Raw genomic sequence first — 23,856 nt, 5'->3', positions numbered from 1 at the left:
ATAAAAATCTATAGGCATTGTACACACATTACATATTATGTAAGTTGTACAAAGGTTCTAAATGTAAACATAAGATATCGTTTTCACTCAAACATAAGGTTTAAAGAATGTTGCAACTTAATGTTAAAAAGGGAAAGTTGGTTTCTATTCCATCACGTAGATAACGTAGGGTGTTGCGTGCGTTACGTCTATTCACAGCGTGAATAGTGGCGTGACAATACGGTATACGGGCTGCGATATAGGTTATTCGATTTCAGTCATGGGTAGATTTAATCTTTTATTTACTTAAATTATCCACTATGAATCTTCTTTGAGGTCGCATCATATAGATTGATGATATATACTAACTATTTTAATATATTACTGACTGAATAATAAGGATCGGAGAAGCCACATAATACCTTCTTGTCTTGAAAAAAAATTAAGAAGATTGCCATAGAATTAATTTTATAAATAAATTTCGGTACTCCACGTGCCACGTTTTTAAATAATTTTAGACCCTTGGCGTTTTTAAGGCCTCCCGTTTAGAAAACCTTTCGTTCCCCTATCTTAAATTTATGACAGAGACTTTTGTTTCAAAAAAATTTTCAGAATTTTTTTTCAGTAGCTTTGTCTTCAGTCAACGTTTACGAGTTTTTTTTATTATGTCTTTTTCAATTCTTTACCTCTTCGTCTTTATTCATAATCCTTACACAAATCGCCTTTTTGCTTTCACCGCAATCTTTTAGTATCACAATTTACAATAGTTAACAATTTTTTTATTTTGTCTTATTTTTATTATTATTGTTCTTTATTTTACAATACTTTTGTGACGCAACCTTTTATTTAATTTTTCATTTAGTTCAATATTTCTTTATTTTTTAACCTCCAATTTCACTTCACACTCCGATCTTTCCCTTGCAAACGCGGAACAGCTTGAGGTCCTTAGAATTAGGAGGCTTTTCATTCTTAAGGTCCTTCTGGAATACCACAGTTTTTTACATTCCTGAATTTAAACAGCTAGCGATTAAACCTATATTTGCTATACTGATGCCTCGTGATCCAACAGTATTCGCTCAACACTTAGTTTCTGTAAGAAGTTTGTTTAATCAATTTTAAGTCAAATCTTTGTCAGTTGTGTCGCATTATTGATTTGATTTAGTTTAAACTGTATCTGATAAAGTTTATGTTTATATCTGTAATAAACTTTATTGAAAGATTTCTTGTTGTGGAGTTTCTTCCCGCTTCTTCTCTACATTCATAACACCTTGAGAAGCAGAGTAGAATAAATAAAATAAATAGCAATACATAAATAAATATTAAGTTAAAAGTTCCAATGTTAAATAAAGGATCTCATGGATCTTTATTTACATTATATCTTTTAATTATTTTTTTATTAATATTTTCTGATCTTTCGTACTTCTCAATGTCTTTCATTCTTTCCTCTAATACCATTTGTTCCTTTTCATTCTTTTCTTTCCATAGATCCCCTCATCTTCTTCGCCTTCCGTACATATTTCCACAATTTTTGCATTTATTATTTTTACCATTTGTTTAACAATTTATTTATTCTTTATTTTCTTCCTCTCTTCTTTCTTCTCTTCTTCTTTAAAATAAATGTAATATCATAGCCGTTTGATTTTTCTTTTTTTAGTTCCTAAACCTTCAGCACTGCCTAATACTGCACGCCAGATCAAGAGACAGCTCTTATGTAGTGTTTTCTTTAGTAGTTTGTTTATTTGTAATTTCGGATATTATCGATATAAAATTATCTTTATTATACACACGTGTTTTTAGTTTATAAGTTTATGTATGTCAGGTGCGTTGCAACGTACGTACCATGACTTATATATCACGTCAAGGGAAATTTATAAAATTAAAAATGTTTTTATTTAATAGTGTATTCTATGAGATTACTTCTCGTTTGCGATAAGATGAGTCAATCAATTGTTCGGAAGATATATATATCAGACCCCAGAATAATGTGCGAGAAAAAATAAGCGGGTATATATTTAAAAAAAATATGAGATATATTCAATTATCATTGAAATATTTTGGAAAGGAACACATCATACATCAAATTAACGCGCATACAAAATTACTTCATGACCAAAAGATTATCAATATACCAAGGAATGACTTGCAATTCACATATTATATTACGATACAGCAAATGTTTCGATCCCACATGAATTATTGTATACATTGCTCGGTAGGCACCGTTTAATTTTTAACTACCCACATATAGACCGGCGATATGTCGCGTATCGATTTCTGCGGCTTCGTTATTTATTTAAAACTGTTGTGGTGATGTAAATGCCTGTTACTTGAATGCCTAGTCGTATCGTTTTATATCTAGCATTTTATTACATATTATGGATTTGTTTTAATTAAATAAATATTTTTAAAATAATCCCATATGTAGTCCGAATTCGTAACAAATTTATTTCATAGGTAGGAAAAAACACTGAAGGAGTAAATTCCAGGATATCATTAGTCTAGATTATTCTCATACCAGGCTATCCAAGATTTACAATGGTAGCTTATAAATAAAGTTGTGTTGACACAGTTTTATAGAACAAATGGATTCGAATCCGAAATCTGCTTGACCAAAACATTCAAATGAATTGATATCTGCAGTATTTAATCAAATGGTTAGTTAGAAAAGGACCAATATTTAGCCACTTTCGCACATGCAGTAGTAGTCGTGCAACAAAGTGTAAACTATCTACTAATCGGTGTAACATAACTCCTGAAGATACCCCGTGGAGAGGTGAAACACTGAGTGAATTAACAGTGGCAGTTGTGTAATTCGCATTGTTTGCCGCATACGCATTTATCAGCGGGCTGGTGGGCGGTGCACTTTGTTGCGCGACTGCCGCTGCATGTGCGGAAGTGGCTAAATATTGGTCCTTTTCTTACTTAGGATGGACTTCCGCAAGGTAACGCCCGATTCTATTAAATAAAAATGGTTAGTTGAAAACACATAACTGTAAATACAGGATGATTGGTTATAGCTCCAAAAGCTTTAAACAAGTAATTATAGCTCTTTTGTTTTCCAAAATCAATGATATCAGAAATGATAAATAACGTAATGACGATATAGTAAGTTAAAAATAGAATTAAAATTAATTATTGTTTACTATCTGTCCTTGTTGACTTTGTAGTGACAAAACTTATTGGCCCGTCGCATTACAATGGAAGACAATAAATTAATGTAACGTATTTAAAAATGATCACTTTATACAATGTGATTGGAAATATATGTAAGTTTTTTCACCTGTAAACAATCACTTTGTATACTTCTGATGCAAATGGGTTAGTTGCGACACTTATTCTATTGAAGTTAGTAACAATCAATCGTACCTATTTTTCATGTATATATAAATATATATACATGAAAAATATTCATGTATATACACCACACAGGCCGATCGATTGTGGAATGATTTACCGCTGAATACAAGACGCGCTAACTCACTACCTATTTTTAAGAAAATGGTTAAGAACTATTTACTAGACCAATGAATATTTATCTGTTAATTCATTTCCTTCTCTTACTCTGTTTCTTTGTTTTTTTTTGAGGCAATTGCGATCCAAATCAGTTTTAAGTTTTTATTTATTATTGTATTACATTTATAATATGTTACACCTTATTTAGTTTAAATATATATGTTATATACATATGTATGTACGTTTTGTACACGTCAACTACCCATTATTAGTACTTCTACCTTTTTAATACTATGGTTGTCTGCAAGAGATTGCCTTGTGCGATTAGACCGCCCTTTGTACTTCTTTGTATATTATTGTGAAACTATTTAAATGTATCCTAACGTGTATAATAAAGAATATTAAATAAATAAAAAAGGGCCACAAACAATGACCAGTTCACTCTGAACTCGAACAAACTTATTTATTTTGTTATATCACTATGGTCGTAGAGACGAAGTTTTGCAATCGTTTGTTAATACAAGTCAATGAAATAACTGTACACATGCGGCGCGCCAGGCGCCTGTCCAACGCTTTGACGTGTCTAAGTTATGAGGCTTTCGTTTGTGTGCCGTCCCGCGCATGTGTGAGAGTGCGCGCGCGCAGGTTAATAGGTGACTTTAGTAAAAGTTTGTGCCGATGTTTCGACATGAGCTTTTAAAGCTGTGTCACAAACGAATCGGTACGCGTTGGTACTATCACGACTTTGGTATAATAAGTTTAGTTTTTGACAATACGTTATGAATATAAATATGTGATTACCTTGTTTATATGCTTAAAAATAGTAACGAGATTTTGTATATAAGATTAGATATAGATACGTTTGCCTTTAACATTGTTATATTGTTAAAGCATGGGTACAAAATCTCAAATATCTTAGTCTTATGATTCTAGAGATATATAAGTATGAAAGAGAGATGGCTATGACACTTTACAAAATGGAAATCTCATATATATATGGTGATTGCTTTATAGGTATAAAAGGGTGAACGTATAGTTCATTTGCTTTCAATCAATATGGGATAATGAAGTGAGAGTAAGCGGGGAACATCGCTAATGCAACTAGTGGTCATTGGCGCCGAAACGTTCTCGACTGGCGACCACGAACTGGTAAACGTGGCGTGGGTAGGCTTCCACTAGATGGATCAACGCCATAGCCAAGGTCACGGGAAGCTCCTGAACACATATAGCGCAAGACATCGTGCTGATACCTGATCTGGTATTGCATCTATGACATTAGTGAGTTTAAAATAATCTCCGGAGGCTATGCATTTCGCTAAGTTCAAGTTCATTAGACAATGTGAAGGGCTCTTTAACGAAATCTTTGTCTTCCAACAAGACGGTATCGCAAGTCATATAGCCATCGAAGTACTAAATTTATTGCATCCAAAATTACTTATGGCGTAATTTCACAAAAATAATCATCCGTCTCTTTTCTATTTATATATATTTACAGTTTAAAACTAAATTTCATGACATATTTACTTTACGGACCCAACAGCAGACCGAAGTGACACGTACACTGCCATTTCAGACGTGAATTTCATTGAGTTACGTTATTGAACTTTGTTCTTTTGCGTAACGTAATAACTAATTTGAACTATCAAATCTTCGAGTGGCTATTTTCTAATGCTCTAATACAGTGATTCCCAAAGTGGTCTATATCAAGCCCTAGGGGTCTATGACAACTTGCAAGGGATCTACGTCAGCGAAAAAAAATTTAGGGGTCCATGAAATGAAAATGGGGATCAACGATAGTGGATCTCAACACATACACTGATAGTACCTATTTACTTACATCATGCTATCTTATAATATCAAAACATTTACATTATTTATAAAAGTACCTATGAAGTAATATTTTGAGTAGTTTTAATTTAAATTCAATTAATAAATGTTTAAATTAACATGTGCTTTTATTTTAAGTTTTTAACACTAAACTTCACTACAGTTAGAAATTTACAGGAAATCAATATCAGGTAAGTAGTGGGTCTACCCAACACGGAAAAACATGGCAAGGGGTCTACGACACAAAGAAGTTTGGGGAACTCTGGTCTAATAGATGCCTTGTTATAATGCAACCAACAAAAAATATACACGAGTATCTTGTATCAAAACATCGGTTTGTAATTGATAAGTATTATAAATCATGGTGATTTGTCAAGGCTGCAGCGATCCGTCTCCGAGACCTCTGGTTGGGCAACCTCTTTGTTACTCCAAGGAGGTTCGCACTTTGTTGAAAGTGAGCCAATGTTACTGGACGCGTTGCGAAACGTGACTCGGAGATGTGGACAGTGTTGTGTGTTTCTGATTGTCGATATCGATGTTTGCTTAACTAACAATAACTTTAGTATTAATATGAACAGATAATATCTACACTTGTTAGACATGACAACAATATCACATTTTTAGAGAGTATTTATTTTCAGACTTCTTTGTTACTTATAAAAATTTGAAAAGTATACCATACAGGAATCACTTTTTTAAAGCATTTGCGCAATAAACAGCGCGGTAGGCGTATGTTTTTTTATCAGTGGAGAAAACAATGAAAACATTATTTTTACATTATCAGTTTATTTTCACGTATGTAAAAAAAATTAAAAGAAATGATATTTTCAGTAACAAAAGGACCAATATTAAGCCACTTCCGCACATGCAGTGATAGTCGTGCAATAAAGTGCACCTCCCGCGAGCACGCTGATAAATGCGCGTGCGGCAAACAATGCGAATTACACAACTACCACGGTTAAATTACTAAACACGTGTTTCGCCCCTCCACGGGGCATCTTCACGAGTTTGTTACACCGATTAGTGCCAAACAGAAAGTGCATTACATCCTGTATTACAGATCAACGGGTGCAGTGGTTGGCTATCATTGATATTATCATCATTATCACCATCATTTCAGTAGTAAGATATCCACCGCTTGATAAAGTAGGCCTCCCTCATAAATTTGTAATAAGACCGGTTTGTCTTCCAATGATCTTAACAGGGATATCTTTTCACCTTGTGAGCGGACTTTCTAAACTACACTAGTCAGACTCCACTCGAAGACTCGAATTCTCAGGAAAATCCCGACCATAGCCCTTTGTGAATGTGAGGTTGCCAATGAGGTCTCAAGTCAGAGACTACTATTGACCCTTGACATACGTTATGCTCAAATTCAAAATATGTTATTCATATGTATTTACATGCGCTTTTGAATCGACGATTATTTTAATATTATACGCAAGTAAGGTACCATCAGAACGCTGATCTGTTGAGAATAGCCGGTTAGAAACTCAACAGTTGTTTTTCTAAAATGAAATTTAACTTTTTTATGTACATCTTATATATAAAATTCTCGTGTCACGGTGTGCGTGATTGAACTCCTCCGAAACGGCTCATCCGATTTTCGTGAATCTTAGCGCGCATATCGGACAGGGTGGAGAATCGAACATCTATTTTTCATCACCCTAAATGTTAAGGGTGGTCCACCCCCAATTTTTTTTATTTTTTAGACTATATTTTGTATGATACAGCATACAAAAATACATACAACCCTAAATTTTCATCCCTCTAACATCAACCCTTATTTTTTATTAGTTTTTAATGTTTCCTAGAAATAACATACAATGGCAAAACAAAGTTTGCGGGTATCAGCTAGTATTACAATATCAATCATGTAAATGAGTCAACAAAGTTCCACACATTTTGATAAACTAAAAACTCTTGAATGTTATATTAAGATTTATTTAATAATAAACTTTCAATTTAAGATTTCTCGTGGAACTTTATTATATACATGGCTACACGTTGATTTTGAATATACGCAACCAATAGTATGTACGTTACTTTAATTAAGAAGGGTTTGTTATGCGTTAAACAATATAATTAATCCGAATTAGTTAGACCTAATTAATGGAAGTTGACGGAGTTAATTTCACAGAGGAAACAGTTAATTTGACATGGATATGATTTAAGTAAACTACTCGTGGATTCGTGTACATATTTATGTACAGGATGATTGGTTATAGGTGTAAAAATTTTAAATGATAGAATGTATATCTTATTAGGAATCTAGACTTTGTGCTGTGTTGGTCATATACGACAGGCAATGGTTTGATCAGAGCCTTTCAATTTTTGAACAATTGTAAAAAACTAAATAAAAATTAGTTTCGTTCTATATATATACTAGCTGATCCCGCAAACGTTGTTTTGCAAAAAAAATTAAAGTTTTTAATTAACAAATGTAAGATAAGGGTTGATCGTAGAGGGGTGAAAATTTAGGTTTGTATTTATTTTTGTATGCTGTATCATAATAAAATAAAAACCAAAAAAATTGTCTAAAAAATTAAAAATAAAATTTAGGGGTGGACCACCCTTATCACTTAGGGGTATGGAAAGTAGATAGTAGCCGATTCTCAGACATAATGAATACGCATGTAAAATTTGGTAAAAATCGGTCAAGCCGTTTCGGAGGAGTTCAAGTTTGAACACCGTGACACGAGAATTTTATATATTAGGTATAGATAATAAACGCGAATGTTTTTTTATTAAAATTATGGCCTGTTTTAATATGTGCCACGGTGGTGATTGGTCACCACCAATAAGATAAACGCCAAAAAAATGCAGTGGCGTCTTGGCCAAAACAAATGATTACGGCTTGGCTTAAAGTGTTAATGTATAGTCTCTACAAAAATCAATGGTATCAGAAATAATAAATTATAATGATAATGGAGTAAGAAAAACTGTTTATAAAATGTGATTACTATGTATTTAAAATACATTGCCTATTATGTGTCGCTGAATATATATATATATATATATATATATATATATATAAATATCGGAGCGTGAAGGTAGCGTACCTGGAAAAACCGAGGGGTCGAAGACCAGTGGGTAGACCCAGGTATCGCTGGATCGATCGCGTTGAGGCAGACTTGCGCGAATTGAATGTCAACCAATGGCAGACGATGGCGCAAGATAGAGGAAAGATGAAGTCTCTCGCTTCGGAGGCCAAGACCCACTTTGGGTCACTGAGCTAGCGGAGTAGTAGTATTATCTGTCACTACAGACTTTGTAGTCAGAAGTTATTGGCCTGTCGTATTGCAATATAAAATAATGTAACATGTTTCAGAGCGATTATAAATATTGTAAATAGTTGTAAAAGCTGTAAAGTTTTTTTTTTGCTGATAGAGCTATATATTCACCCATTTAAAGCCTTTACACCTATAACCAATAAACCTTTATGTGTGTACAAACATACATATTTATACGATTTCAATAGTTGATATAAAATTTTCGTAACTCTTCGATCAATGACCTCATTGACATGCTTTTGGTGGCTTCAATGATACTTTCCAAAAAGGGTATAAATAACATAATATTTATATCTCGTAATTACTGTGTTTTAATTATATATAATTATAATTAAATACTTTTACTGATAACAATAATTATAATGTAAAATATATACAATACGATTAGATAAAACATTTAGGAATTACGAACTTTAGGGCTATAGACTTTTAGAGGAATGAAGAGATCTGTGTGACTTATATATCCAGTGTGACTGGTTTATATCCTGTGTGACTGTTATATATCCTGTGTGACTATTATATATCCCATGTGACTGTTATATGTCCTGTGTGACTGTTATATATCCTGTGTGACTGTTATATATCCTGCATGACTGTTATATATCCTGCGTGACTGTTATATATCCAGTGTGACTGTTATATATTCTGTGTGACTGTTATATATCCAGTGTGGCTGTTATGTATCCTGCGTGACTGTTATATATCCTTTGTAAATGTTATATATCCGGTGTGGCTGTTAGATACCCTGTGTGACTGTTATATAACCTGTGTGACTGTTATATACCCTGTGTGACTGTTATATATCCTGCGTTACTGTTATATATCCTGTGTGACTGTTATATATCCTGCGTGACTTTTATATATCTCGTGTGACTGTTATATATCCAGTGTGACTGTTATATATTCTGTGTGACTGTTATATATCCTGCGTTACTGTTATATATCCTGTGTGACTGTTATATATCCTGCGTGACTGTTATATATCTCGTGTGACTGTTATATACCCTGTGTGACTGTTATATACCCTGTGTGACTGTTATATATCCTACGTTACTGTTATATACCCTGTGTGACTGTTATATATCCTGCGTGACTGTTATATATCTCGTGTGACTGTTATATATCCAGTGTGGCTGTTATGTATCCTGCGTGACTGTTATATATCCTTTGTAAATGTTATATATCCGGTGTGGCTGTTAGATACCCTGTGTGACTGTTATATACCCTGTGTGACTGTTATATACCCTGTGTGACTGTTATATATCCTGCGTTACTGTTATATATCCTGTGTGACTGTTATATATCCTGCGTTACTGTTATATATCCTGTGTGACTGTTATATATCCTGCGTGACTGTTATATATCTCGTGTGACTGTTATATACCCTGTGTGACTGTTATATACCCTGTGTGACTGTTATATATCCTACGTTACTGTTATATACCCTGTGTGACTATTATATATCCTGCGTGACTGTTATATATCTCGTGTGACTGTTATATACCCTGCGTGACTGTCATATATCCTGCGTGACTGTTATATATCCAGTGTGACTGTTATATATTCTGTGTGACTGTTATATATCCAGTGTGGCTGTTATGTATCCTGCGTCACTGTTATATATCCTTTGTAAATGTTATATATCCGGTGTGGCTGTTAGATACCCTGTGTGACTGTTATATATCCTGCGTGACTGTTATATATCTCGTGTGACTGTTATATACCCTGCGTGACTGTTATATATCCTGCGTGACTGTTATATATCCAGTGTGACTGTTATATATCTCGTGTGACTGTTATATATCCAGTGTGGCTGTTATGTATCCTGCGTGACTGTTATATATCCTTTGTAAATGTTATATATCTCGTGTGACTGTTATATACCCTGTGTGACTGTTATATATCCTGTGTGATTGTTATATTGCCTACCTAATGCCATTTCAACTTACCAATCTTCTGAGCTATGTCGGTTAATTTTATCCGCACCAAGATCTAATCATTCCTGATTCAATCTCGTTCAGAAATCTCTACAGCCTTTTTCATGGCTCGTTGAGCTGTTAAAATGTCAAAGTCAAGAAGAAATGGTAAATAATAGTTGCATGTTTTTAAGATATTTTTTTTATTGGTTTCTGTTATTGCGGACCTCTTGTTCTTCTATCTTATTTTTGGGACAGGGGTCTATTTTTTAATAATTTTCTCATTTACTTTTTTATTATTTTCATCCCCTCTCTCTTTTTCTCGTCCTTCGCAAGTTCTTTTGTTTTTTTTCTCTTTCATTCATCACATCATCTGTCACGCTTGCGGCATATGTTCACATTGCGTTTATCTTACATCCTTCGCCACACTTTTATTATTTTACATTTTCAACTTTTCTTTGTTAAAAAACATTATTGTACAAGCTGGTGTAAAGAAAAAAATCTTTCCGTATTATACACCGTTGAGGCCTGTATTATTTTTTTTCCTATCTCGGTTTTGTGCCGTTTTGTTCGAAGTTGCACTAGTTTTTTGCAAAACTGCAGAAGAATCTGACGGTTACAGTTTTCTCCCATGTGGGATGCTATATTGGCACTGGTGATATTAAATTTGTATATGCATATCGTATAATGATTCTGCTCGCGTAGCATCAACATGCCATGCATCCTGATATTAGAGGCCCAGGAACCCGAGGTGCTTACCGTTGATGCACCATTACTTGACTAGAAGTAACATTATAAGGAACTTTCAAGAGAAAAATTCCATCTTCACACTTCAAAGAAGATTAGTTGGCATATAAATTTACTTTGTAATTTATTTTGTAATATATAATTATATGAATTTTTTTTCGATCCTTCCACTGAAGCAGTTGTCATAAATGACTAAATAAAGTGGGTCAAAATATTTTTATTTATTTTTCTTCTATCAGACTGCGAGAAGCATATTATTTTTGGCAGTGCGGCTAGACACGGTACTGGTCCAGATATTCACAGGACACGGAGAATTCTCAAAGTACCTTCATCAGTTTAAGACCAAAGAGAGTATCTCGTGCTTCTGTGATCTGGGCGTGGACCAGATCGAGGTGCACATACCTGTTCACCAGCTGTCCTGTATTCGAAGGATTCAGAAAGGGTTTCGAAATTGCCGAAAGCGACACTTTGCAGAACAAAGGCATGCATTATTAACCCTTTCGTTACTAGCGCCGGAGTTAGACGGCATCCACTGGACTTGCCGTATGTACCAGCGCCGAAGGTGACATTCATTTGCCGTTCCTTATATTACATTGTTATTGAATTGATTCCTATAAGGGTACAATTATGTTATCGAACGCGCCTTTACTTAAAAACAGTTCTTCGCAAGTATAGTATGTATTTGGAAACCAAAATTTAAAATATAAAAAAAGTATCACCGCAGTAATAATCTACTAAAGTTGTTCGAAAGATATTTTACTTTCAATTTATAAATCAGTAGGAATTAATCGAAGTATAAGGTGCGTTGTTTGCAGTGCAAATGGCATAAGACGGGAATCTAAATATGAACGTAAAACTTGTAATGTGGGCCTATGTGTTTTAAGGTGACGGTTCAGTAGCGTAGTAAGAAAGGGTTAATTGCAATAATTGTTTTTAATTTTAACCCTTCCCACTCCAATGTCGAGTGTCACTCGACACTGATTTTGTTCCACAAGCTCCACTGTCTAGTGATACTCGACATGGTGTAATACTTCTTTTTGCGGAAAATTTTAAAACAGGAAAGATTTTTGTTGCTAAAATGTTTGAATCACGAATGAATGAAACATATTCTAGAATCGCAAGATACTATAATTCAATTAAATTTTATCGATGCTATATAACAGCCTTGGAGTGAAAAAGGGTTAAGCTACATCTACTTGTTATTCCTTTGGTTAAATTACCTAAAATCATTTAACCAATCGCTGAAATTTGCATTGACCATGAACTTCACAAGTACCGTAGCTAAGTTTAAAACGTTGCACCTAATCCAAACATGACGCTAAAAGAAATAAAAGCTGAAAAAGTTAAATTGGTAGCGAAAACATAAGCAATGTATGAGGTACTAAATAGCTTTATCGGTACAACTGCGTTAATGTGTTTACAAACATGTGAGACTGACATAAACGAACGCGTTGGCGGATCGAGTTTCGACCTAATCATGTTTTTCAGAGGTAGCACAAAATATCTATTTTTTTTTAATTAAAAAAAACATCAAATTGACGAAGATGACACATAATAGAATCCACCAACTACAAGAGTTTTCTAATGCGTTTTCATCTGAGCCTGTAACAAACTCTGACACATATTTGTTACCACTGTTACAATATCTTTAATAAATTAGTGCAGGGGTGAGTAACGCGCGGCCCGCCAACCATTTCAAAAATTCAATTTATTTAATCGACTTTCTCTCATCTATATATTGTTATAAAATGAATTATAATAAAATGGTGGTACATGCTAAACCGAAACAATTAATTAATAATAACCACTGATCAAAACTGAGTGACGCAAGATAAGAAAGCTGCGTGCATATTATACATACATACGCTTGTATCGAAAAACGTCAAATTTCTTACCAAAATTTTGGGTTCATTGGTTTAGTCCCTTTATTTTTATTTTACATTAATTTTTTTTTGTTAATTATCAATATGTGTTATATTGTGTGCGCCCCCCAAAAGCTGTAAAATTTACATCGGCCCGTTAATTAAAAAGGTTGCTCACCCCTGCAGTAGTGGACTAATCGATTTCCAAGATTTATTACTATTTATATTTTTTACATTGTAATAAGATATTACAAGCGTTTGTTTATATGATAATTCATATATAGTCGTCGTGGTTTCAGCTCACAGGCTTTCCTCAAAGATATCTATGGGGAGATATGTCATAATTACCATGCTTTGTACGTAGCAGACGCTGCTGCCCATCCTCTGGGAACTTGTTTGTGCACAAAGTGTGATTTATATAAGATTGTATCCCAGAAATCGAACCCGCGACGTGTGATCGCAAGTTTCAGTCTTCTACCGCCAGGCAACCACTGCATAAATTATTACGTAGAAAGAGATATTTTATATCACAATATGGAGTGTATTACATGCTCTGGAAAAAAAACTCCTATTGAAATGTCGTGCATAGTTTTCTTCAATGTTCTCTTAGCGATTTTTCTAATCAGGCCCGGAGTAAACAGATTATTCTTGATGAATATTATAATAATAATATTTTATAACAAAACATGTTTATAAATGTAATAGTATGCGGTATTGGTAAATATTGTTACAATATTTGACATACAGTACCCGGCTATAAATATTGCACGTCTATCTTAGGATAGAGATAATCGGCTAATTTCGGCTTCGTAGAGCACTATCTCTGTCCCGCTCTACCTATGTGACGTTTTGTCAGTCGTTGTATTTCGTGCGACAGAGATAAAGCTCTACGAAGCCGAAATTAGCCGATTGTCTCTTTCCAAAGGTCGATGTGCAATATTTATCGCCGGGTACTGTATTATAAGATGTTAGTAGCCTATCGTATTGCAACATATAAATTAATTTAAATGCATATTTCAGAATGATCAGTTTATACAGAGAAGTTGAAAATAGGTTTAAAGTTTGTAAAGATTTCTACAGACAAATACAACATCACCGATATACGAATAATTTCGTTCGTCGACAGGTAAAAGACGCAAATGAAAATAACTCAATTTGTCTATTTGACAAATTATTATTGTAATTTTATTATAGTGGATTAAATAAACTTATTTCGATATAAGAGAAGAAATTATTGCCTTGTCGCATTCCGATAGTTCTAAAATGATCTCTTTATATAGGTTTAATAGGTGTAAAAGTTTAAAAGCTTTTTGATGTTCAATGGGCTATATATTCACCACTTTAAATCTCTGTACTTTAACCGATAATCCTGTATAATTTTGAAATGGTAGGATTTTTTGATTACTTGCTTTACAATACAAAGCCAAACAATAATATATGTCGAGATATTGTTCCAACGCAAACATAATAGTGAGATTATTGTGAGTATTGTCTGAGTACACAGTAGTGTTTAAATGTATGTTTACTGTAACGTAATCACTGGAGCGAAGTGGAATGGGTGGCGGTGCTTTGATGTGTGTTGAAACGTTCGGTGCGCCGATAACCCGGTGACTCGATTATTCTGTTCACCTTCGGGCACACGTTTCTCATATTAGCTCTGTTTTATATAGACATGATAGGATTAAGATTATTCTAGAAAGAAAAGTGGCAATAGGCGGGGCACAACTCTCGTGCAACCAATGGACATTGGGAATCTGTTTTTTTTTTTAAATAAAATTCTGTAAAACATTCTTAGATTGCCAGTTATAAAATTCAAAACGCATGTCAAAAGTAAATTGACAGAAAAGGTTGATTACTCAATAAACGAATTTTTAAATGACAAGAATCATTGGTAGTGATGTCGCTTGAATATTTTGATTTTATTTAAGCTATATCTAATAAAGTGTATATGTGTAAATATGTTTTAAATCATGGTTGCACAGACTTATTAAGACTGGGGGGCAAATCATGAACTGATGGCGGGCCGGCCGCCAGAAGTATAGGTAAATAAAGAATTCATAATAATTAGAATTCAATATTTTTCGAATGTACGAGAGTATTTTTTTTGCTGTCGGCGGGCCACCAGTATTCGACCGACGGCCCGCGGTCTGTGCATCCATGTTTTAAACTTTATTAAAATATGTGTTGTTGTGGAGTTTTTTCCTGCTTCTTCTCTACAACTATAACACCTTGCGAAACAGAGTAGAGTCAAAAATAAAATTGATTAAAATTTATAAATAATAAGTTGACGATCAAAGAGGTTTGTTAAAAGTTCCAATGTTGAATAAATGAATTTTATCTTTATTTATTACGTGTTATAACAGTAGGTAACGGTGATATGATTTTTTGCAGTGTTTTAATTTCAATAATTATTAAGAAATAGCTAATGTCTATAGCAAATGTTCATGTATCACTTCGTAATTTGTTATTAATTTTTAATCCATGTTCTTCGAGTATGTCATTTTATAGGGTAGTTGTAAATATAGGTTAATATTATTTACTTTTTGATTTTAAAGTGTGTATATAGCTTAATAGTGTTTTGTAGCGATCGGGGCCCTAAGCGACCAATCTTGGGTAGTGGCATCCCTAATTCTGTCGACGGTGAGAAAAATAATGTCCGCTTGGGACTTGTTCGACTTCTACGCTTGCTAGAGGTCTGAAACCCGACGAAACTGAAATGGAAAACCTTATTACATTACATACAAGAAAATTTTTAGAAAATAAAATTGTAGTCTAATCTTTAATAATTTAGAGATTTTCGGTCGCAAATATTGTAAATATTTCAATAATCTATGTACACCGATGTATACAGCGTGATTGGTTAAGTGTAAAATCAATAAATTAAACTTAAAACTCTAAAAAGTTTAAAAAATTATTGTATAGGTTTGTAAATTTTCATTTAACGTATCTTAAAATACCCGGCGATAAATATTGCACATCGACTGTTGGAAAGAAGCATTCGACTAATTTCGGTTTCGTAGAGCGTTATCTCTGTTGCACGTCTTACAAAACGTCACATAGGTAGTGTGGGACAGAGATAACGCTCTACGAAGCCGAAATTAGACGATTGTCTCTTTACAAAGGTCTATGTTTAATATTTATCGCATGATACTGTATAACAGTTTTTGGTACAGGATTATGTAACGAATAAAAAAATATCGAAGTATTTTCGCAATAACTAATATATTTCGACGTACCCACAATGGGTTCCTGTGTGCTCTAAGAGATACTCGTACCAAAGGTTGGCAACCGCTGAAGTAGACCATCGATATATCAGTCAAGTGGCGGTGTAGAGGTGATTGTGTTCCTGTAGTCTTTTGTTAACGATAGGTCAGGCCACATGTGGCGACCGCGTTGAACGTTTTCAATAAAGCCTTTTCTATTAAAAGGGAATCAATTTCTTTTGTATATCAGCGCTTTAGAACCATTATTGCATTTTAAATACATTGGAACTTTTTTATATTCGTTAATTATTTGCGGTGGCTTGTGGCTGAAGTGTTTCTTGTTACTTTACTGACTGTAATTAAAAATTAATTATTAATTACAGTTAGTAATGGTCAATTAATTTATTAATATATATATATATATATATATATATATATATATATATATGTATATAGTATAATATAATGACTAAGATTTATGTAGAAAACATTAAATCAAAAGGTGGTCACTTAGATGAAGCTAAAATTTGATTATGTTTCCCATTATTTGTTAATATTTTATTAGGTCTAATTTACTATTTGTTAAATAATAAATAAATGTTAAATCTATATAAGTAATTGAAGATTGTTAAATTTCTTTTTTATTTGATTTTGCCTCTCTGCTTCCAAATTCTTGTATGCTATAAAGGTGACCACTGGATCCTTAGCCCAGGTGTACAGGTGATCTGGTTAATGTCGCTGGAAGACTCTTGGTGCAGGCTGCCTTTTACCAGTCCTATTGAAAATCTGAGTGTGAGGGAGAAATATGTAGATCAGCGGACCTTATACGGCTGAAATAATGATGATATTAAACTGTAGAATTGTAGTTTGTAGTAAGGTTAATTAGTTAAAATTCTTTATACAGTAATACCCCGCTTTACGCGACCCCGTTATACGCGGTTTTACTATAACGCGAATTGCAAATTTCGCGCTAAAATGCCTCGAATTACGCGAAAGAGTGCATATAAATATAATGTAGTCATCAACTTCTCAATGGTGTCTTGACCATCTGTCAAACAATAAAAAACAGTGTTGGGTGTTATGAATGTATTTTACAAGAACGTAAACAAAACGTTACCCAAAAGATAGTAGATGTATTTTTCCGTAAAAAATAAGAGTATGTGTTGCATAAAGTGTTCCTAGAATTAAAGTGATTGATTAAAATGATTTGTGTTTTTTTGTAATAATTTTTGATTATGTTTAATCTTAAACCTCGTTATACGCGAATTTCAGTTAACGCGATTTTTTTTGAAACGTATCCCTTGCGTAAAGCGGGGTATTACTGTAGTACACCCTAGAAAATTTAGACATAGTTGCATAATAGTAAAGAAAAAAGTACAATGGGCGGTCTTATCACACGAGGCATTTTCTACCAGACAACCATAGTATCGAAACTGGAGGAATAATAGAAATATAAATAACGAATAGTTAACGTGTATACATATACAAAACATACATATATATTTAAAATAAATACATTATAATACATAATTATACATTAAAACTGACTTTGACCGCACTTGCCTCAGAAAAAATTAACAAAATAAATAATTGAAGGATGAATAATAAATAGTGTATTAAATATTTCTTAACCGTTTTTTTTAAATAGGCAGTGAGCATGTCTTATATTCAGCGGTAAATCATTTCACCGATGAACGGCGTGGTTGTTAAAAGTTGCTGTAATATGAATTTTAAATTTGCGTAGTAAAATTCTGCGTGAAAGTAACATAATGTGATAATATTTAGTTTATTATATATATAGTATAAAAATTAATATAAAGGTTAATTATATAAAAAAGTAATTAATTATGTTTGTCCACAGGCGGTTCCGATAGTAATAAGGGCAAAAGCAAGAAGTGGCGAAAGATCCTGCAGTTTCCCCACATATCACAATGCTTAGATATAAAAACCAAAATAGGTGAGTCAAACCATTCGCTATTCTATATCTATTCTATTGTAATATCTCCATGCTTGAATTTATCGTAAATAAATCACCCCTTATCATTCTAGATAGAAACGTTGCTATTTATTTTTTTACTTTCAGCGCTGACACTTTTCGAAGTGTATGTAAATTTGTCAAGTAGATTCGGTACTCTATGGCGCCTTGTGACGTAATAAACGGGTGATATTGACGACGAAAAAATTAGAAATATCGAATTTTAAATTGCAAACTAAATGATATGAAAGAATGAGGTGAAGGAAGATAAGCGATGCGTAAATTGTGAATGAAAGGAAGAGAAAAAAAGAAAATGTGATGAATGAAAGAGAAATAAAATAATAACAAGGTAAAAATTATTGCTAAATAAAGGCCCTGTCACAAATACGATAGGGGAAATGAAAGGCACATATAGTGGAGTCCATCAAAAAAGCCTTTACTAAAGTACCCTCGAGGAGGTCACTATGCTTAGTCAATCATAAAGCCTAAGCGATCTAAGAGGTCAACGGCCTCTTCGTCATATTAGCCAATAGACGTTCACAACAAGACATGGACATCCAGCGACTTCCAGGGACCTTGACTATGTCGTCGATCCTTCTAGAGGGGGATCTATCTATACCATGGTTGCACAGATTTTTAAGACTAGGGGCCACTCGGGCAAATCATGAACTGATGGCGGGCCGGCCGCCAGAAGTATAGGTAATTGAATTTTTTTTGGTTTTATTCTGGAATAGAATTCAATATTTTTCGAATGTACGAAAGTATTATTTTTGCTGTCGGCGGGCCTCCAGTATTCGACCCGCGGTCTGTGCATCCATGTACCGTCAACTCCTGGTCGCATCTCAAAAACCTAGTAACCCCAACAGCCTTCTGATGAAAATGTAGTAAGTAGTGGCCCGGACCATGGCTCTCTAGGGCGAAAAATTAAATGCCAACTTGCAAACAGTATTAGTCGATTAAAACAAAATGATATCCTTGTTCAGGACGATTCAATGGTATTCCTCTTTCCAGTTTAACACATATGTCGCCGTAGTTCCATAAAATTGCCGTCAAATCCTACATGTGCGGTTTCGTGTTCCTCCGCCGGAAGTAGCTTATTAACCTCACGGTCGTCCCCGCACTCGTATTCCGGTCGCGGAGAATTACGTATTTCCCTCCCGCGATTTACCACAGGCCAGCTGTTTGATGCTTTAAGAGTACACTGTATGTATTTTTAAATATCAAATCTGTCGAATTGCAGCATAAGGTTACGTCAATCCATGGAGCTTTCAAGAGCTATGCGATCCTTTAATCAGGACGTAGGGAAGGCTTCAAAGGTAGCATTTGAGTTTAGCTACTTTAAAGATGTCTAGTGGAATGTATCTGGATGTCTGTGGGGGGCATGTGTCAAGCAGAGGACGTTTTAGAGCTGAAATGATGGTGATGAAATATGTAAGAAAAGGACCAATATTTAGTCACTTCCGCACATGCAGTAGTAGAGTTCCACTCTGTGTTTGGCACTAATAGGTGTAACATAACTCCTGAAGATACCCCGTGGAGGGGTGAAACACGTGTTGAGTGATTTGGCGGTGGCAGTTGTGTGATTCGCATTGTTCGCCGCATACGTATTTATCAGCGAGCTGGCAGGCGGTGCACTTTGTTGCACGACTACTACTGCATGTGCGGAAGTGGCTAAATATTGGTCCTTTTCTTACTTAGGATGGACTTCCGCAAGGTAACGCCTGATTCCATTAAAGATGAAATAAGTATCGTCTAATATTGCCCAGTTATGACGGTAATAAAAAGTCTGTCACTTCTGTCTTTTATGACTAGCTTACAGTCGTTCAACGTGCCGTGAAGTAAAATTTGTTCGGAATTTACCTACGAAATCGATCTAGACGATCCGTAGATGAACGAAAGTAAAGGAATGTAGATCAGCAAATTCGCAAGTTGTGACAGTGGACAGCCCATTTAGCGTGCAGTACAAGTAACCGCTGGAACTTCCAGATTCAGATATATATAATGGACGTCTGGGATAAACTTCTTTAGCGCTCTATCATCTAGGAACGTTAGATTTTCTCTTTATGAATAAATAAATTAAGCCTTAACTTTTGCGGGTAAATTAATTTTTAATATTTTATTTTGAAGTGTGATTTCGATGTAAATTATATTTTAACTACAATTCATTTGGTGACGTCAATGGCGGGTACTTTAGAGCGATCCGTTCGTCAGAACGTCGCATTAGCAGCGTTAGATGTTTTCCTAAAAATCATTTATAGATACGAGTAGTTCCGTAATTGCTACAGACACAAGGGCCTGAGGTTCCGAGTTCTGCCAAAACTTTATTATCATCATTAATACGTTAACGCTCCCGCGTTTCGGAATCCGCTGGAGGCCTGCCAGTGTGCTGTTTGATTAATGTTTGCCTATGAAGTGCTTCCAATTTGCAAACAACCGAAGAACCCGCAGTCATAAATCGCCAAAATCATTATCCGTCTCACTTTTGTGTTGCAATTAAGTCTAGCCCCGTCTCTTTCTGGACGCCTCATGAATATTAAAAACCATCGCTGAATACTTTACTGGAATATATTGCATGAATTATGACTCTTTTTTTTTTGCTTTGTTTTACGTGTGCGAAGATTGAAGTGCTTATGGAAGATCAGAGAGACGCGGCTCGACCCAGTTCCCATGCTGAATAGGTTCACTTGCACACAGAAACACGCGAACACTATTCCGTTTGGAACAATTAAAGAATGTTTATATTAAATCCTCCCTTTTTCTTATATAATGATTAGTTAAATAATTATAATTGTACGCATTTAGTCTATAGTACCCGGCGATAAATATTGCACATCGACTTTTGGAAAGAGACAATCGGCTAATTTCGGCTTCGTAGAGACTATCTCTGTCCCACACTACCTATGTGACATTTTGGCAGTCGTTGTCTTTCGTGCGACAAAGATAACGTGCCGATTGTCTCTTTCCAAAGTTATTTTAATCTATACTAGACGTATTTTTTGGTTTTTACTTGTATTTTTATCCTTATTTCATTTTAGTCTACTGTGTATTGTGATCAATAAATGTATTGTTATTATTATAAATGTCTTTGCATATCCGTTATGTCAAGAACAACGACGGATTATGTGGGACTTACATGACTAAAACTCATTAAAAAGATTCCCGCCATTTCTCTCACCAACGCATTACATAAGCACAAGTTACGTTATACCTAGTCAGACTTTGGGTTACCTGCTAAATTTACCATTAGTCATACTTCATAATCAGTCATGGCTTCTGGATGTGCTGGTGGCGTATTCTGGGAAACTTCCTTTTATAAACTAACGAATGTCTACCTCAGGAACTTATTAATGACAATAACAAATTATTTATCAAGCGTTTCCCGCTTGCGGTACCTCTCTAACATTATGCGAGTGTAGGTTGAACATGAAAACATTTGAAAAATTAAATACATATCTAAAGCAATCTCTACAGACTGATAGGTTATAGGTGTAAAAGATTTAAAAGTTGTGGATTTGTCGGCAAAAGCTTAAGCACACACACGCACGCACATGTATGTGTGTGCGCGTGTCAATATTCTAAAGTTTCGGACCGTGCCGCTAGATGGCGCTACTAGTTTACTTGCAGTATAAAAGGGTCATCGCGCGGTTCATTAATGAAGGGGCGTCGACAGCGACACGACGTATACATTACATATAAATGAACTTTAATAAATTGTGTGTCACAATTATATATAGAAGTAATATTGTGGTAAATAGTTATTGCTATACCACCCTCTTATTCTTTGTATGCTTAGATGATGTATTGTGTAAAGGACAGTAAATTAGCAAAAGAGCTATGCGTTTTTTATTAATTTTTTTCTATTGGATAACAGCAGCCTTGTTGGTAAGCGTGTGGACTATATGAAAGGATTAAATAAATTCAAATGATGCTGGTAATTTAAATATAATTTTACAAAACTAGGTAACAGTAGACTGACAGAACAAACGTAATACAAGGCTAAAATTCGACATAAAACTGTCAATATAAAAAAACTAATAAAAATATAAGGAGGTTCTATATATACCAGTCAATCGTTAACAAGCCCAATATTTTTTTTACAATTCGTAGTATGTCGGAGCTATTTAATAAATATCCTTCTGTATACAATATCCTTCCATAGTTTTCTAATATGGATTTTCGTGTGTAATATTAGAAAAATTTCTTTTTCTTTTTAATATAATCTGGTATAAAGATGTAAGAATAGGTACGAAATAAAAAGATTTCTTTGTAACATTCTCATAATATCTAGGGCGTCGACGTGCCCGCGTGTTTATACAGCGAACTTTCAAAGTTTTTGTCGTGAATATTAATCATACGGGTTTGTGTTTTCATGTAAATTTATTAAAATGCCCTCACAAACGAGAAACTTTTGTTATGAACTTTCTATTGGTTTATATTCGCGTGACGGCTGTGATAACAGAATATTATTGCGTTTTATGTTTTAAAAGTTTGAATAGTAAAATCGCGTAGTGGTTAGTTGATTGATGTAGGGTAGATGCATATTGCGCGATCATATCGATCCGAGACGTGGTCAATTGCGACAGGCCTCATAAGAAATCTCAGAGTCACCCTGAGAGAATCGAGAGGGCTATGATCGGAGTTTTGCTGCGAAATCGATTCAGAAATGAGCAGAAGTACCAGGATAACAGACGCAGCTCAAAGAATTGCTCGTTTGAAGTGACAGTAGGGGGTTATTGTGCCACGACACCGGTTGCAAAACATTGCTATATATGTAATGAATCTTTAGCACTTGTAGTTTCCTCGGAGTACAGATCTCACACCACTGGATTTTTTTTGGCTACCTACGTTGCCCAGATCAAAAACAATATTCCTTAAGAAATTTCCAAAGAGCGATGTACTATGTTCGAGTAGTGTTTATGTTTAGATGGCATATAATTTAGAGATGTTATAAAAAAAGTCATTGCAGTGGTAGCTCAGCGGTAGAGGACTAAGATCGTGTGTCTCAGATTCGATTTCCCAGTTACGGTCTTGTATTATACACACTTGATTGACACTGCTCACAAATAAGTTTCCAGAGGGTGAATAGCATCGTACTCTGCGTACCATAATACCACACTGATCGCCAAAACGCCTACCAAGCGGGGCGATTATGGTATATCACCTCATTATGTATAGCGAGGCGTATGCCTTCCAGTGGGCTGAAGTGACGGCGACACAGTTGACAAATGTACTACTGCCATCGTTATATGTTCAATCTTAAAGCACGGTACAGAAGTTCCATTCGGACTATACTGTTACTGGTAATAATCTCTGATAGTTGTCTGCTCACTTGAACACTTACATTACTTATAACAAAGATGCTTTTAGTGTGGCCATTTAAGGAAACGATTGCTATACATCGTTCTATTTACGTTCCGTAATTAATTTATCTTTCGTTTACGTCAAACTTTAATAATGTAAATAAATATGCCCATATAAGCATGCCCCCCTATGCCTTGCAGTAGGCGTATATCTGCTGAAAATACGATGACGATTTAAAATACTCACATGTTTAATTTATATATATATTATAAATAATTTTTTCTACGATTTTTTCAAATT

The 23,856-nt window shown here is 34.4% G+C and overlaps 1 protein-coding gene across 1 annotated transcript in view; it reads left to right on the top strand.

The window, feature by feature from the left end:
• Gprk2 (G protein-coupled receptor kinase 2) overlaps nucleotides 1-23,856 on the top strand; it is a 111,924-nt gene that overhangs the window by 22,305 nt on the left and 65,763 nt on the right. Inside the window, exon 2 of the mRNA XM_068769322.1 lies at nucleotides 18,142-18,237. Coding sequence (XP_068625423.1) covers nucleotides 18,142-18,237 — 96 coding nt within the window. The remainder of the gene's footprint in view (nucleotides 1-18,141; nucleotides 18,238-23,856) is intronic.

The sequence above is a fragment of the Battus philenor genome, unplaced genomic scaffold (genome assembly GCF_028537555.1).
Source record: "Battus philenor isolate CCGP_79_NKW_IND1 unplaced genomic scaffold, ilBatPhil1.0.hap1 SCAF_28, whole genome shotgun sequence".
Taxonomy (NCBI): domain Eukaryota; kingdom Metazoa; phylum Arthropoda; class Insecta; order Lepidoptera; family Papilionidae; genus Battus; species Battus philenor.
The sequence above is the reverse complement of the archived record's forward strand: the minus strand, read 5'-3'. Positions and strand labels throughout refer to the sequence as shown.